The 15361-nt window shown below is 41.7% G+C and overlaps 1 protein-coding gene across 4 annotated transcripts in view; it reads right to left on the reverse strand.

The window, feature by feature from the left end:
• FRY (FRY microtubule binding protein) overlaps positions 1 to 15361 on the reverse strand; it is a 447808-nt gene that overhangs the window by 198768 nt on the left and 233679 nt on the right. For all 4 annotated transcript variants that reach the window (XM_090027939.1, XM_090027923.1, XM_090027916.1 and 1 more), the window contains 3 exons: positions 5526 to 5629; positions 4911 to 5019; positions 3541 to 3627 (listed from right to left, as the gene is read on the reverse strand). In XM_090027939.1, coding sequence (XP_089884065.1) covers positions 3541 to 3627; positions 4911 to 5019; positions 5526 to 5629 — 300 coding nt within the window. The remainder of the gene's footprint in view (positions 1 to 3540; positions 3628 to 4910; positions 5020 to 5525; positions 5630 to 15361) is intronic.

Raw genomic sequence — 15361 nt, forward strand, 5'->3', positions numbered from 1 at the left:
GATATGAACCACAAAAATCCATGCCTCTCACATATTTCCTGGACCATTATAGATGCAAAATAACTCCAACTTTAAGTAACAAACTAATTTACAACATGTGTTTTGCTGTTTTGTTATTTAAAATATAATAATGTGAGTGGCCTACTTTTCTACATTATTTTGTCATTTTGATACATAGGCCAAGTGTGAGACTTTTAATGAAAATTGTCCCAAAAGTTTCAGAGATAATTCACACCTGCCCTGAAAGAAAAATCACACCTGCATTGAAAGAAAAATCAATCCAGGTTCACTTGAAATGCCTTTCCTTTATAACTCTATATAGCTCTTTATGTATATTTCTTTGTATATATGCTTTCAGTTGGAACTTAATAATGTTTCTTTTATAGCCCTGCAGCTGACTACTGTTTCTTTCAGTGCGCACATAAAAAGAAAGTAAATTCCTCAGAAGACCATATGGCTAACCATGCTCTATAGGAAATTTGAAAAGGCACTCCATGCCAAAGCTGTACACATCCAGATGGAAAACCTAAAGGTACCTATAGATGTGCTTGTTCACATTCTAATTAGAACATATCATTCTAATTAAAATGCTCCAGCATTGCCTCACCATCACATGTATTAAGCTGCCATGCATTTCAAAATGGCCATGGGGGCACTTTATTTAAACCTTGTTGAATGAGCTATAAAGCATCCCACAGCCATTTTGAAACACACAGGGGTTTAGTGCACAAGACAGTGAGCTATTTTAATTAAAGTGGCTGTTCAGAAGCCATTCTAATGAAAACACCCGCTCCCACTCCCGAGCAGCTTAAATGATCTATATACTTTAGGCACCTGGGCAAAAAGCTCACTTCCAGTACTAACATGATACTATGGCCTCAGTGGCGTCAACTTTGTGGAAGGGCATTCCAAAGTATTTATGTCCAGATCCTAATAGATATTTAAGACTCAGTATCTGCTCACCCAAAAACCACAGCTCTAACCTCAGGAAGGAGCCCTGCATTATGGCTCCTGCCTCCAATACTGCTTATACATTTTATCTATGACCACAGGTGGATTTTGTAAAGGGGTGGAGGGTGTGGGAGCGACACCTCATGCTGCAGGAATTCCTGCACCCCTTGCTTCCAACTTCCCCCTCTCATGCCCTGGGGCAGGCAGACTGAATTGTGGGAGTAGCAACCAGGGTCTTTTTTAAGTCCTGCAATCAGGTAAGAATCTTCCTTCTTCTCCATGCACATTGCCACATCCCCTGTCTTCCTCCTCCGCAACATTTCCCCCTTCTCTGCCCACTGCTGCTGGTGTCCCACTATCTCCAGCTGACCCAGGAGTGGGAGTGAGAGGATTCTCCAGAGCCACCCCTGCCCCATTATAATTGGGCTGCATGTGGAGCCACACTTGGCCATAGGCAGCGGCAGTTGTGGTGACAGTGAGTGGGTTACCTTCCCCTGTGCCTGCTCCAGGGCTGGAAGGGAACACCTGGGGGGATCAGGCAGGGAAGAGGAATCTACCAACTGCTGCCTCTGTCCCCAGCCAAGCCCACCTTCATCGATTTCATAGACATTTAGGCTGGAAGGGACACCAGAGGATCACTGAGTCCATCCCCCTCCCCATGGTCAGGAAGTCAGCAGGGATCATAGGATCCCAGCAAGATAAGCATCCAAATGTGTCTTGAAGGCATTCAAAGTGGGTGCTTGAACTGCCTCCGGTGGCCGTCTATTCCAAACCTTGGGGGCTCAGACAATAAAAAAGTTCTTTCTTATGTCCAGCCTGAATTGGTCGCAGTGGAGTTTGTGACGGTTTGATCTTGTCATCCCTTGGGGCGCTCTGGTGAACACACGTTCCCCCAGATCCTGATAAGCACCTCTGTTAAACTTATAGGTGGCACCAGATCACCCCTAAGCTTGCACTTTTCTAGGCTGAAGAGTCCCATGGCTCTCAGCCTCTCTTCATAAGGTCTATTTTCCTGACCTCTGATCACATGCATGGCTCTCCTCTTCACTATCTCAAGCATCACACTGAAGGCTCATGTTTACCTTGTGGTCAATCATGATCCCCAAGTCCCTTTCATCTGTAGTGCTAACCAACGTAGCACTACTGAGCCTATAAGCATGCTGCAGTTTTTTCCTCCCAAGGTGGAGAACCTTGCATTTTTCGGTGTTGAACACCATCAGGTTCTCATCTGCCCATTGCATGTGCCTGTCAAGATTTACCTGGATCACCCTCCTGTCCTCAGGTGTGGATGCTTTACCCCAGAGTTCAGTGCTGTCAGTAAACTTGGCCAGTCCACTTCTGACCCCAATATCCACATCATTGATGAAGATGTTAAACAGTATAGGCCCTGGGACAGAGCCTTGAGGGACCCCACAGGTGACTGTGCACCAAGACGATTGGGTTCTATCAACCACCACCCTCTGCGTCTTACCATGGAACCAGTTCCCCAGCCAGTGGATTGTGGTGAGGTTGAGGCTACAGTTAGCCGGTTTTGCCAAGAGATGATCATGGGATACCGGATCAAAGGCTTTTTTAAAATCAAGATATACAACACCAATCTCTTCCCCCTTGTCCAGGTGATAGGTCACATGGTCGTAAAAGGAAATGAGATTGGTCAAGCAAGACCTACCCACAACAAACCTGTGCTGTGTTTCTGCCAGGATATTGCTGTCAGCTAGTCTGTTAAGGATGGCCTCTTTGATAAACCTTGCCAAGGAGTTTGGCTGGAATGGGTAGGAGTGGCTCTGGAGCCTTTCCCCACCTCTGCCCTCAGGACATATAGGCACAGAGGTAGCAAGGGAATGATAGGGAGGGGAGGTATAACTGATCACAGAAAGGAAGAGAGGGGAGAATTCTTACCTGATTCAGGGACTTAGAAAAAAGTCCGTGGCTGCTCCTCCCTCCAGAAAGGAGGAAATGCATCCACACCACTGCATCCCTTCTTGTTATGCCCTTGCCACTAACTATTTAATGCAAAATGCAAAAACTAACCCTTAAGTCCATTAAGAATCAGGCTGAAGCTGGGGGGTGGGGAGAGTTCTATGTGGGTACCATGGTACACGTCTATTTGCACTTGTGCATGTTTCACTTCCTATTTTGGCTTGTATTTTTATTTTGCTAACCTATTTCTTAGGCTCCTTGGATTTTTTAATTTTAATTATTTACTCCATTTCAGTCAAATTAATTTCTGAAATGTGCTTGGATTGTTCAGGGTGTTTAATTTTTATAAGTAAAATTATTTTAGTTCTTAAATATAACAAAAGCAGAACGATGATAAGCCAATGTGGTCCACAATTTTATTCTTGTTTCTCAACTTTACATTTGGTAATCATCACTCAGGAGACACACTAGACAAATGTTCAACAGTGTGACAGTTCTGTTAATTTTATTATAACACAGGTACATAGATTTACTTTGCCAGTGCATCAGGTCCAATATTTTGCCATTAACCTTAGATGGAAGTAAAACCATACCTATAAATGTACACAAAATGAATAAGCCATAATACAATAAAACCAAAAACTGTAAGAGTGTTGATATACATCATACCTCTGGATTGAGACTGAAAGCTTTTGCTGGCTTTCCAACACAAAGGAAGTCAAAGATAATTTCTTTCATTGCAAAATCTAAGCGCTCCTAAAGACGAAAAAAAAATTTACAAATCATATAAATCTAGTTATTGCTTCTTAATTCCTCAAAGGCAATGGCAGTATTGAAGCAGGATATAATCAGTTTTATTTAAATTTATATAGGGCCAGATTTTCAAAAATATGCTTAATTCCATGTTGGGTCTAAATTTTGAACAGTGCCAAGCAACTCTGAAGGTACCTAAAATGGAAGTTTCTGGATATTAAATGCTTTTGTAATTCTGTATGCTTAATGTACATATCTAAATAGAAGAACAGTTCTAAAATGTGGCTTTTAATTATTTCAGGCTCACTTGATCAATCACTCTATTAACATGCTATTTTATAAAATAGGAATCTGTGCACAGAAGTCCCAGTTCAACAAAGAATTTATGCATAAATTCATTCCTATTCAACAAACATGTGCTGAAGTGCTTTTCTTAACAGAGACATTACTCTGAACTGGAGCAACAGAGGAAGCTAGGCTTCTACTGATGAGTAGGGAGTTTAGGTGCATAGCTCCCATTTGTATTAACAAAAATTATGTGCCCCTGAGCCTGGGGCATGGGCATCTTTATATGTGCTCCAGGGTGGGGGAGGGAGCTTTAATTAGAGTGCCCCTTGGGATATGCTCTAGTTAAAGTGCCTATAGCATCTCATATATTCAGTGTCCTATGCTTCAAAATGGTGATGGGGGCACTTTAATTAAAATTTGTTGAACAAGCTTTAGTTAGAGCACCCCCTCACCATTTTGAAGCCTGGGGATGCTGAATATATGAGATACCAAGGCTGTTGGAGCATGCGGACTTAATTAGTATGCATCAGAACATGTGTCTGGAACATGTATAGGTGCCCTAAGATCACATACTCTCACACAGTCTCAGATTTTTCTTCTCACTTAAGTTTTTACACTAGTGCAACTCCACTGCCCTGTGTAATATTTTATTTATCCCAGTGTCATATCAAAATATGCCACGTTATTTCTAGTTCTTAGTGAACAATTAGAGATGAGTGATCAGTGGAGTCTCTGGTACACTGGAAATTCAAGAAAAATCATTTGAACTGAAAATGATCTTAGAATTTTTCAAAGAATTGAAAAGTAAATTAAAAGTGCCAATTAGAAAATTTTTGCCCAGCTTACCCCACAATTTTACCATTCCTTCCTTTACCATAAAAGAAGTTTATCAATAATGGGACTGAATTAAGTGAGATAATACAAGGTTTAATTTCCCTTTAATAATTTACTAGGAAAATAAATTATTCATTATTTGGAAACACAGATCTTTTCCATACCTGTGCAATGAACTGTATAATTTTCACAAAGATGTTTAGAGGCATATCCCTTGGCACCACGCCCCGGGATCCTTTGGGGAAAAGTGTTGTAACAATAGTAATAAGACGACTGAAAGAAAAGAAAAAAACAAGCATCAGGCACTGTTCTCTTCCTTGTAGGAATGGTGGTGAATCTTCTTGTTTAATTATCACAAAATGTGCCTACAAAATCTTGGTCCTGTTCAAAAAGCCCACAGTATGAAAACTCTTCCAAATTAAAAGATACAGTGAAAACTTTCTCTATTTTTTTTGTTTATAAGTTTGACTGAATTAATATAATTTTGTTACCACGCCACCAGATCCACAATCCAAATGCTGACACATGCTCTTCCAGTTTCTACTATTTGCAGAAGCAAAGTCTTGCTCTCTATTTTCAAAAGTATAAGCTCTTGTAAAAAGCAGGAGTGCAATTATTAATGTCACAAAAGAAAATGTTATTGTGTTCATCTGGATGTGTCCTTATTTGACACTGGAAATACTTCTAGGTCAAGGGAACTCAGTGGAGGCACTGGACCTCTGCATTGGAAATATCCATAGCAGAGAGGCCTGGTTTCAATTACAATTGCAGAACCTTACCTTTGGGTAGCTGTATTGCTTTCACATTTAATTCTAATCATGTAAACCCAGAGTAGTCTGTACAGAGATTCCAGTGCAACTCGAGCCATTTTTGGATCCTTGTTCTAGAAGAAAAAACATAAACAAGTAAAAGATTTTAGGTAGCTAAGTCTTAACTCAGTAGACCTTACTATTTTCTTTTTTTTGCAGCACAACCTATGCAGGAAGTTTGGGATGCGTATTCATTCTTCGTGCATGCCAAGATTACAGGTTTCACCCTGGGCATCACAAAAAAATGTGGCAGAATGGAGCTGCTGGATGCTCAAATATAGCACATAGAATAATACACACAAAATTGTAACCACATAGAAATACATCCTTGACATTTTTAAAAACTTTTATACAACTGACCCATTTTTTGCAAGATTGTTTAAGATGCCATGTATCCTAAGTGTTTGTTTTAGCATAAAACAGACGTGCTGCAATATTCTTTACTATAAAAAGCATCTCTATTCAAATACAAAAGAATAATCTTTACTCTAATTGACCTCTGGGATTTGTGTCAATACAGCTATTGTTCCATTTTATGAACACCTGTCATCAAACATATACTTGGTAAATAATTTATTATATAATGCACACATTTAAACATGAAGGGGTAAAATCTACACATATGCATACCACGTAATAAATGCAACCACTTAGGCCCTAGGCCAGTGGTTCTCAACTTTTTTAGATTCAGGCCACCCCTCAAAGATTCATTTTAGAGCAGCAGTACCCCAATTGAAAATCACTGTGGCCTATGCCTAAACCTACCTCAGTGGTTCTCAGCCAGGGTTTTGCTGTTGCCACCAGCGTAGCCAGGTGGAACTGTCTCTTGTGCATTGTGCACAGCAAGATCAGGAAGGGTTGTGGTATGACCTTGTGTTCCTGCCTATGCTAAGGTTATCTGGTAAGACTAAAACAGGCAGGAGCACCCGGTCTTGCTACAGCCTTTCCTGATCTGACCCTACACAGCATCTCTTGTACACAAAAGCATGTAGGGCAGATAGAACCATCCTGTGCATCTCTGTTTCTATGAGACACTGTGCAGGATTGGACTGGAAACAGCTGCAGCAGGACCAGGGGCTCCTGCCTGCTTTAGACTTAATAAATAACCCTAATGCAGGCAGGAGTGTACGCCTTTCCTGACCTGGCTGTGCACAAGGTACACAAAGCAGTCCCATGTGATCGTAGTAGCAGTGATGCCCGTGCTGCAGAACCCCTAAAAAGGTCTCATGGGCTCTCAGTGTGCTGCAGCACCCCTGTTGAGAACCACTACCCTAGATGGAAGGGTTGTTTGAAACATTTCAAACACCTCTGAAGTGCTCCAAACAGTGAGGGTACAGGCATGCATGGTCAAAGAAATACTTAAAAAAAGATTCTCAAAAATAAGGAACTTCCCTGAAATGTTTCCTTTTGAAGCACTTCCTGAAACCTCTATACATTCCAGTGGTCCTCTGGTATCCCACAATGCTCTGCTAACTCCCCCACCATTGGCAGAGAAGGACAAAGTGGCAGACAGCCAGTGAGCACTCTCCTGCATACTCAGGTTTCCTTAGCACCCTCCTGAAGTTCTGGAGGCTAAGCAGCATGCACGGCATCCTTCTGTCTGGCCCTCAGGCACATCTTACATGCTTCTAGGAGAAGTTCCTAAAGACAGCTGAACACAGCAGAGAGTGCTCATTGACTGTCCATCCCACTCTACTCTTACCCCCAAAACCTCCAACAGGAATAGTCAGAGCACTGTGGGATGCTGCAGGACTGAGGAGCCTCCTATCATGCCCCATTTTGATGACTTTGAAGCTGTAGGGGAACGGGGGAAGCCTGCATGTCTCTATAGCAGTGAAGCACTTAAATCTTGAAGCATTCCAAATTTGAATAGAATTTAGAGTGCCCAAATGCATGTTTGTCTATGGCTTTCATAGATTTCATAGACATTAGGGCCGAAAGGGACCTTGCAAGATCATTGGGTCCAGCCCCCTGCCCAAAGGGCAGGAAGTCAGCCAGGGTCAAATGATCCCAGCAAGATAGTTTTTTTGAAAGTATCCAGAGTAGGTGCTTGCACCACATCTGGGAGGAGTCTATTCCAGGCCCTGGGGACTCAGACAGAAAAGAAGTTTTTCCTTATGTCTAGCCTAAAATGGTCTTCCTGGAGTTTGTAACTGTTGGACCTTGTCTTCCTGTGGGGTGCCCTGGTGAACAGATGTTCTCCCAGTTCCTGATGCACAGCCCTTATGTACTTATAGGCTGCCACCTATGCTTTTTCAGGCTGAAGAGCCCCATGGTTCTCAGCATCTCTTATTAAGGCCTGCTCTCTTTCAAGTTTCTCCACATTCTTTCTGAATTGTGGAGCCCAGAATTGGATACAGTAATCCAGCTGTGGCCTCACCAAGGCAGAGTAAAGTGGGAGGATGACTTCCTGGGTCTTGCCTGAGATGCATCGGTAGATGCAAGCCAGTTTTGTTTGTTTTGCTGACTGCAGCATTGCATTCATGGCTTATGCTCATCTTGTGGTCAATCATGACCTCCAAGTCTTGCTCTTTAGATTGAAGAATGAGTCAGACCAGTTAAAAGCTGAGGCTGAGAACATCTGACTAGGATTTTTGGAAGAGTTTAAACTAGTAAAGTCTCTTGCTTTGTGTACCCTTTCTCTGATGGGATGCTCAGGAGGTGTTTTAACTTTAGGATGGATAACTGAGCTTGCCTGCATCATACAGCCCTTGAGATGAAACATTAGTACCCTCTTCAGTGGGCTCCTAGTCACTGATCTAGTTAAGTGCTACCTCTCACAGGGCGCGCCTACACGTTGCTCTGTGGAGACACTGTTACTGTGTTGCTACTGTGTTCTTACTGCACCATGCTTTAGTACTTCTCTTTGGAAGTACTAAAGCATGGTGCAGTAACTGGCCATACTGTTCTGTACATGAAGTACAGTTATTTTTAGCAGCTAGTCTGCCATAGTAGCATGCTATAAAGGGGGAGCGCAGAGCAATGGTGAAGCAGCTGCTAGTCACATGTAGACACCCATGGATGCTACATCACTCTGGAACATTGCTATGGCAATGTAGCATCATGTGTAGACACACTCATAATGACCTATTCAGGGCAAGTATGAAACCATATTTCATGGTATCTAGAACAATTGGTGGGACACGAATTTTACTATCATAGGGAAAAAAGAAACAAGGTGAAACAGAACTCATGACTAGAATAGTTACCGAGGAGCACGTGCTATTCAGAAGTGACAGAAATAAAGACAGTTGGTAGATCTGCATTCCATATTAAAGATATGATGGACTACAGAGAAATAAGGATTAAAATGGATGTGATTTGGATCACATGACTTTGGGAAGGATGGTAAAAGAGATTCTACTGGCATGGTTCTGGGACTCTGCTACAGATCTGGATTTGTATGGGTTCCTACTATCTCGATTTAGATAGTGCAATCTGTAATATTATTAGAGTGATAAATAATAGCAGGAATTCTGTCATTAGGAGAGATTTTAACTTTTGATACGAAGATAAGAGGACAAATGCTAATAATAATGTAGGAACCAGGTATTCTGTAATAGCTGAGCTTTTTCATCAAGCAGTCACTGAAGCAAAAAGTGGCAAAGCTATTTCGGACTTAACTTTAATAAGTAGTAAGAACCTTATATAATAGCTAGTCACAGAAAATATCACTGGATTGAATCATCACCAGTTAATTCAGCTTAAGTAAAACAAGGAAAAATGAAAATGTGTGTAAATAAGATTCTTGATTTTTAAAAGGACAAACTTTGATAAACTAAAGAAACTAGTCAGTGATGTTAACTAGACTAAGGCAATCAGGAATTTTAATGTATCAGCTTAGAATTTATTTTGAGTCAATGCTGCAAAAACTGGAACAGGTGCAGAGAACAACTATTAAGATGTTAGGGGAACAGACAGCCTATCTTATGGGAGGAGACTAAAACAGCTTGGATGTTTAGTCTAGCAAAATGAAGACTGACAGGGAATGTCAGTCTATAAATACATCAAAGGATAAAAACAGGGAGGGAAAAGAGGCATGAAGATGAAAGATAACACTGGCATAAGAGCAAGTGGGTATAAAGTGGTCATGAATAAACTAAGGTTGGGCACTGGAACAAATTTTCTTACTATCTGAGAAAATAGGTTTGGGGACTTCTCTGGTACAAATAGTGGGGGCAAAGACATAACTACTGTTAGATATAGTTTGACCAGGCTAGGCTATGAAAAGGTGTATACTAGCAGGATTGTGACAACAGGGGCACTAGAGTCCCCTTTAGTCCTGGGTTTCTATAGAGAAATCTCCAGGTTTAGCTACTCCCCATCAATTCACACTTCTGCCCTCTTTTCACTTCAGGTGTTGCAGAATGGTGGGGGCCTTCCATGGGTTCTCCACAGAGCTGCAAACTGAATTCTATCTCAAATTAAATAAAGTATAAGGGTTCAAAATTATACCTGTAAACACAGAACACATGTAAAGCTAGCCCTTCACCCACTTAAAAGGATCAACTACACTGTAATGACCTTTCTGACAGTGATTATTATGCCACAGGTTTATAGAGGAGACAAATGAAAGTCAAAATAGCTCTGTAAAGATCTTGCTGTGGATGATATAGATGAATATGTTTTTTTAAAGAAAGACTTCTATATGTTTTTCCACTTGTATGTAAAATGGCTGGTATATTTTGAGAATTTAAGTTGTTCTCCCAACAACACAGAAAGTAAAATGTGGCTTTATAGTACCTCCTATAAAAGACCCAAAAAGTCATAATCAAGAATGTCAAAAGGGATTTAGGAGTTTTGGTTGAAAAAGCCAGGAGCTCCTACTAGATGTTGAAGAGAATCAGAAACCAACAATTTCACAGAGCAATTTTTTCTATTGCTTTATTTGAATATCTGTCTCACTATCAGCTCTGTATTTGACAGGGGAAGAAGACTACTTTAGATGTTTTACATTGGGATGGCCAACCTGGAGTATGCATACCACAAGTAGTACAGGCAGCCTGTGTGTGTGGCATGTGGCACAGCAGAGAGGGGACAGGCAGCACAGCAGCAGAAAGGGGAAAGAGCAGAAAGCAAAGCAGCTGATTGGGCAGGGCGAGGGAATTTGAGTGGCACCTGGGGAGGGCATAAGGATAATTTTTTTGCCTACCTGCCAAAAAGGCACTGTCTGCCACTGTTTTATATAATTAAGAATAAATATTTTTATGATAGGTTAATGCTTAAAAGAAGACCAAGGTTGGACAGTAGTTTCAGTACTTGTATGAATAGCAGGTAATGCCTATGTTATTATTATGATATTATCAGTGTGATGGTAATAATTTTAAAATATAAAGCTGTGAAAAATCTCATCTTTTTTGCAGTACATTACACTAATTTCATGTAAAACTGGCACTTCAATATCTGAATTGCAGTTTATTGTATTTGAGTATTTATATTATTAGTAATAATGACAAAAGCCACAGTAATTTTGTCAAGGTGGTAGGTACTGGTCAGTAATCATAATCAAGCATCATACAATGCAAAAGAGATGATGTGAAAGTTAAATGCTACTACTGGGGCATGTCTACATGTGCAATTAATGAGCATGAATAAACTCCGGAGTTTATTGCTCCTGGGCGTACCATTTGAATGTGTTCCTGGGAGCAATAAGCTCTGGAGTTTATTGATGTGCAGCATGTTGAGCTGGGGTGGAGCTGCCTCAGCTGGCAGAAGGCTCAGGGAGTCAGCTTGCCGGTCCAGGGCTGCTCCCTGCAGCTCAACCTGCAGCAGAAGGGCTGGTTAGGGCACAAGCATGCTTCAGTCCAGGGCTAGCCAGCAGGCAGGTCCCACACTGAAGCACCTTAGTGCTCCACGTGCTGCTGCACAGTATTTTACGCTACAGCAAGGTAGTACTTGTATTTACAAGTACTAACCTGCTCCAGAATAAATTAGTTTACTCCAGCCTAATAGTTCACTCCAGCATGTGAGAGTAAGAAACCTTACTGAGAGTGTAGGAACAGACCATCCCAATGTGCCAGGAAGACTAGCAAGTATGGCAGGAAACCAGCTTGGCTTATCAGCAGGGATCCTGGTTTTCTCTGGTAACATGCCCGCTCCATCCCCCCAACACACAAATTTTTGCATATAACCCCCCCAAAAATCTACAATTTTCCATGAGTAAAATGAAAGACCACTCATATATATAAGGGGGGAGGTTAAACAGAGAAAACCAGGATTCCTGCTTATCAGGAACTCTTTAATAAGCTAAGTCACAAAAAGGAAGCTCATAAGAAGTGGCAACAAACAACCAGGGAGGAGTATAAGAGTATTGCTCAGGCATGCAGGGATGAAGTCAGGAAGGTGAAGGAGCAACTGGAGTTGCAGCTAACAAAGGATGTGAAGGGGAACAAGAAGGATTTCTACATATGTCAGTAACAAGGGGAAGATCAGGGAAAGTGTGTGTCCCTTACTGAATGGGAGAGGCAATCTATTGGCAATGGATGTAGAAAAGGCTGAAATACTCAATGCTTATTTCACCTCAGTCTTCACAAGCAAGGACAGCTCCCAGATTACTGCACCTGGCCGCAGTTTGAGTAGGAGGTGAACAGCCAACTGTGGGGAAAAAAACAGGTTAGGGACTATTTAGAAAAGCTGGACATATACAAGTCCATGGAGTTGGAAGGTATGCACCCAAGGGTGCTGGCCGATGTGATTGCAGAGTCACTGGCCATCATCTCTGAAAACTCATTGCGATCGGGAGAGGATCCAGGAAACTATAGACACCGCTACAGACACCTCACTATAGAGGCACCAGCAGGGCTGTGGGGCTGTTTGGGGGGTGGGCAAGTGAGGGACATGGGCATAGCCAGGGGGCTGTGAGGGGTAATGATGGCCTTTCATTTTAATCATGGATTTGGGGGTGGTTTATCAGAGAATCTGTGATTTTTTATCACAGAATATCAGGATCCCTGGTGATCAGGAACAGTCAGCATGGATTTATAAAGGGCATGTCATGCCTGATCAATCTGATTGCCTTCTATAATGAGATGACTGGCTCTGTGGATGTGGGGAGACCAGTGGATGTGGTATTCAGAGAGACCTAGACAAATTGGAGGTTTGGGTCAAATAAATCTCATGAAGTTCAATAAGGACAAGTGAAAAGTCCTGCACTTACAATGGAACAATCCCATGCACTGCTACAGGCTAAGGATGGACTGTCTAAGCAACAGCTCTGCAGAAAAGGACCTGGGGGTTACAGTGGACAAGAAGCTGAATGTGAGCAAACAGTGTGCCCTTGTTGCCGAGAAGGCAAACTGCATACTGAGCTGCATTGATAGGTGTGTTGCCAGTAGGTCAAGGGAAATGATTACTCTCCTCTATTCAGCACTGGCGAGGCCACATCTGGAGTACTGTGTCCAGTTTTGGGCCTCCCACTACAGAAAAGATGTGGATAAATTGGAGACAGTCCAGTGCAGGGCAACAGAAATGGTGAGGGGGCTAGGAGACATGACATATGAGGACAGGCTGAGAGAACTGGGCTTATTTAGTCTAAAGAAGAGAAGATTAAGAGGGGATTTAATAGCAGACCTTAGCTACTTGAAGTGGACTTCCAAAGAGGATGGAACCAGACTGTTCTCAGTGGTGGCAGATGACAGGACAAGGAGCAATGGTCTCAAGTTACAGCAAGGGAAGTTTAGGTTAGCTATTACAAAGAATTTTCTCACTAGGAGGGTAGTAAAATAGTGGAAAAGGTTACCCAGAGAGATTGTGGAAGTTGCAATGATGGTGGAAATGCTGGAGGTTTTCAAAACCCAGCTAGAGAAAGCTTTGGCTGGGATGATCTAGTTGGGGATGGTGCTGCTTTGAACAGGGGGTTGAACTAGATGACCTCCAGAGGTCCTGTTCAACCTTAATTTTCTATGATTCTATGTGCAGATGTGCAATGGTTACAGTGCAGCTAATTAGTCAACTGCACAGTAAAGTTCTTGTGTAGACGTGCCCCTAGCATGATAAATAAAGACTCTAATGCATTAATAATATTTTCTAATCTTTGGAATAAAAGAACATTGCCTGCAACAATCATTTTACTATATTGGAGATAAATAAACCCATTCTGTATGGATTATAAGAGGCAAAGTAATTTATTTTCATATCGGACTACTTGCTGCAGACTGCAAATGCAGGGACAGAAACGTGTGTGTGTGTGTGTGTGTGTGTGTGTGTGTGTGTAATCATTAGCAAATCACATTTTTAAATAAAGCAGCTCCTTAGCATCCATGATCCGTAAAGATTTCTTTAGTAATTCAGAGTAGACTCCCAGCTTTCAGACAACTTTGGTGGAACTCCTAGTAGTAGAACAACTGCAGTATTTGGAAGAAAGAAGTTTGTGCTTTCACAAGAAAAGAACCAGAACCCTGGGTCTGGCTGAAGGGATGAAGGTATGTAAGGCATCTTTCAACACCTAATACAACCCTGGCCTTGATCCAGCAAAACACTTATGCAAAAAAAAAAGTTTTACTGATGTAAATGGCTGTTTTTATGGTTTTACTGATTTAAATGGCTGTCCACCTTACTTGTAGGCATCTTAAGAAGATTATATCGTATTTCAGGGGACTCTCTAGTTACCCCCCACACAGCAACTTCTTCTTTGTGCTAATTAACCAGTGCAAAGCTGTTAGCCAGAGGACCCAGCATTCCACTGAGGATTCTATGCATATCAGAAACTGTATTGGCTGGTGCTCCAGATTCCAGAGGAGTTACAGTTTGTCCAGAGTCCTCACCCAGATACCAGCACATGGTAACCAGAGAAACATTAAACATTTTGCTTGTTTTCAGAGCAGCAGCACATGGCACCTATTGCTGCACACTCCTGGGAATGCATTCAGCCTTCCTCTTCTAGCTATGGTGTAGCATGTACAGCTGGCACATTTGAGCTTTTTCTCTGGTAAGGGCAGAATCTATATAACATCTCTATAATTCTGACCTAACGTTTAAAACGTTGCAGCATGCATCTGTGATTTATTAATGGGCAGTTCCATTGCAACTTCTCTTTTATCAGCTCTATGTTTTGCCATGATTAATTAGGTGACTTGGATGCTTGAGTTTATTTAGAATGCTTAGCTAGGGAAAAGGTATCCCCTGACAGGACTTAGACGCTAAAATATAGTCTCACCAGTCCTCGGTGTGAAATAGTTCCTCCACACACCCGCCTTTTTCTGTCAAAATCACATACCATATAAAAACTGTCTATTCTTCCAGGATGACTATGTCCTGAATCTATTGAAATCAATGGGAGTTTTGCCATTGGCTTCAATGGCGCAAGGATTTAAAACAGAGGCTTTTTCTAACGGGCTGATTGGGTGGAAAAGATGGAATTTATTCTGGCAGGTATGGATCTTCCCTAATACTGTAAGCCGTATCACAGATATCTATATACACCTACACGGACTTTTAGTTTTTTTGTAAGAAAGGCTCACAAAAAACTCATAAAACTAGGGCTGTGTGAAACAGCACTGTTTTGTTTTGACTGTCGTTTTGCTGTTTTGAAGGGACAGTGTTTCATTTCACTGCTTCAAAGCACTATTCCATTTCGTCGAAACTATTTCATTGTTTCAACACATTTTGACATTTTGCCCATGAGCTATAACGGGGAATCATGAAAATGCCTATAACTTTGTCATTTCTTGCCTGATTTAGCTGCAACCTGCAGTGATAATAGCCCCTTCTGAGGGTATGACGCCTGCCAGGTTTCAAGATCAGTGCAGGGGTTTCTGGGAAACTGCACCTCAAACTGTTCAAGGCAAAACTCTTATCATTAGCGGGTG

The sequence above is a fragment of the Crocodylus siamensis genome, chromosome 1 (genome assembly GCF_052110815.1).
Source record: "Crocodylus siamensis isolate JL-2025a chromosome 1, ASM5211081v1, whole genome shotgun sequence".
Lineage (NCBI taxonomy): Eukaryota > Metazoa > Chordata > Crocodylia > Crocodylidae > Crocodylus > Crocodylus siamensis.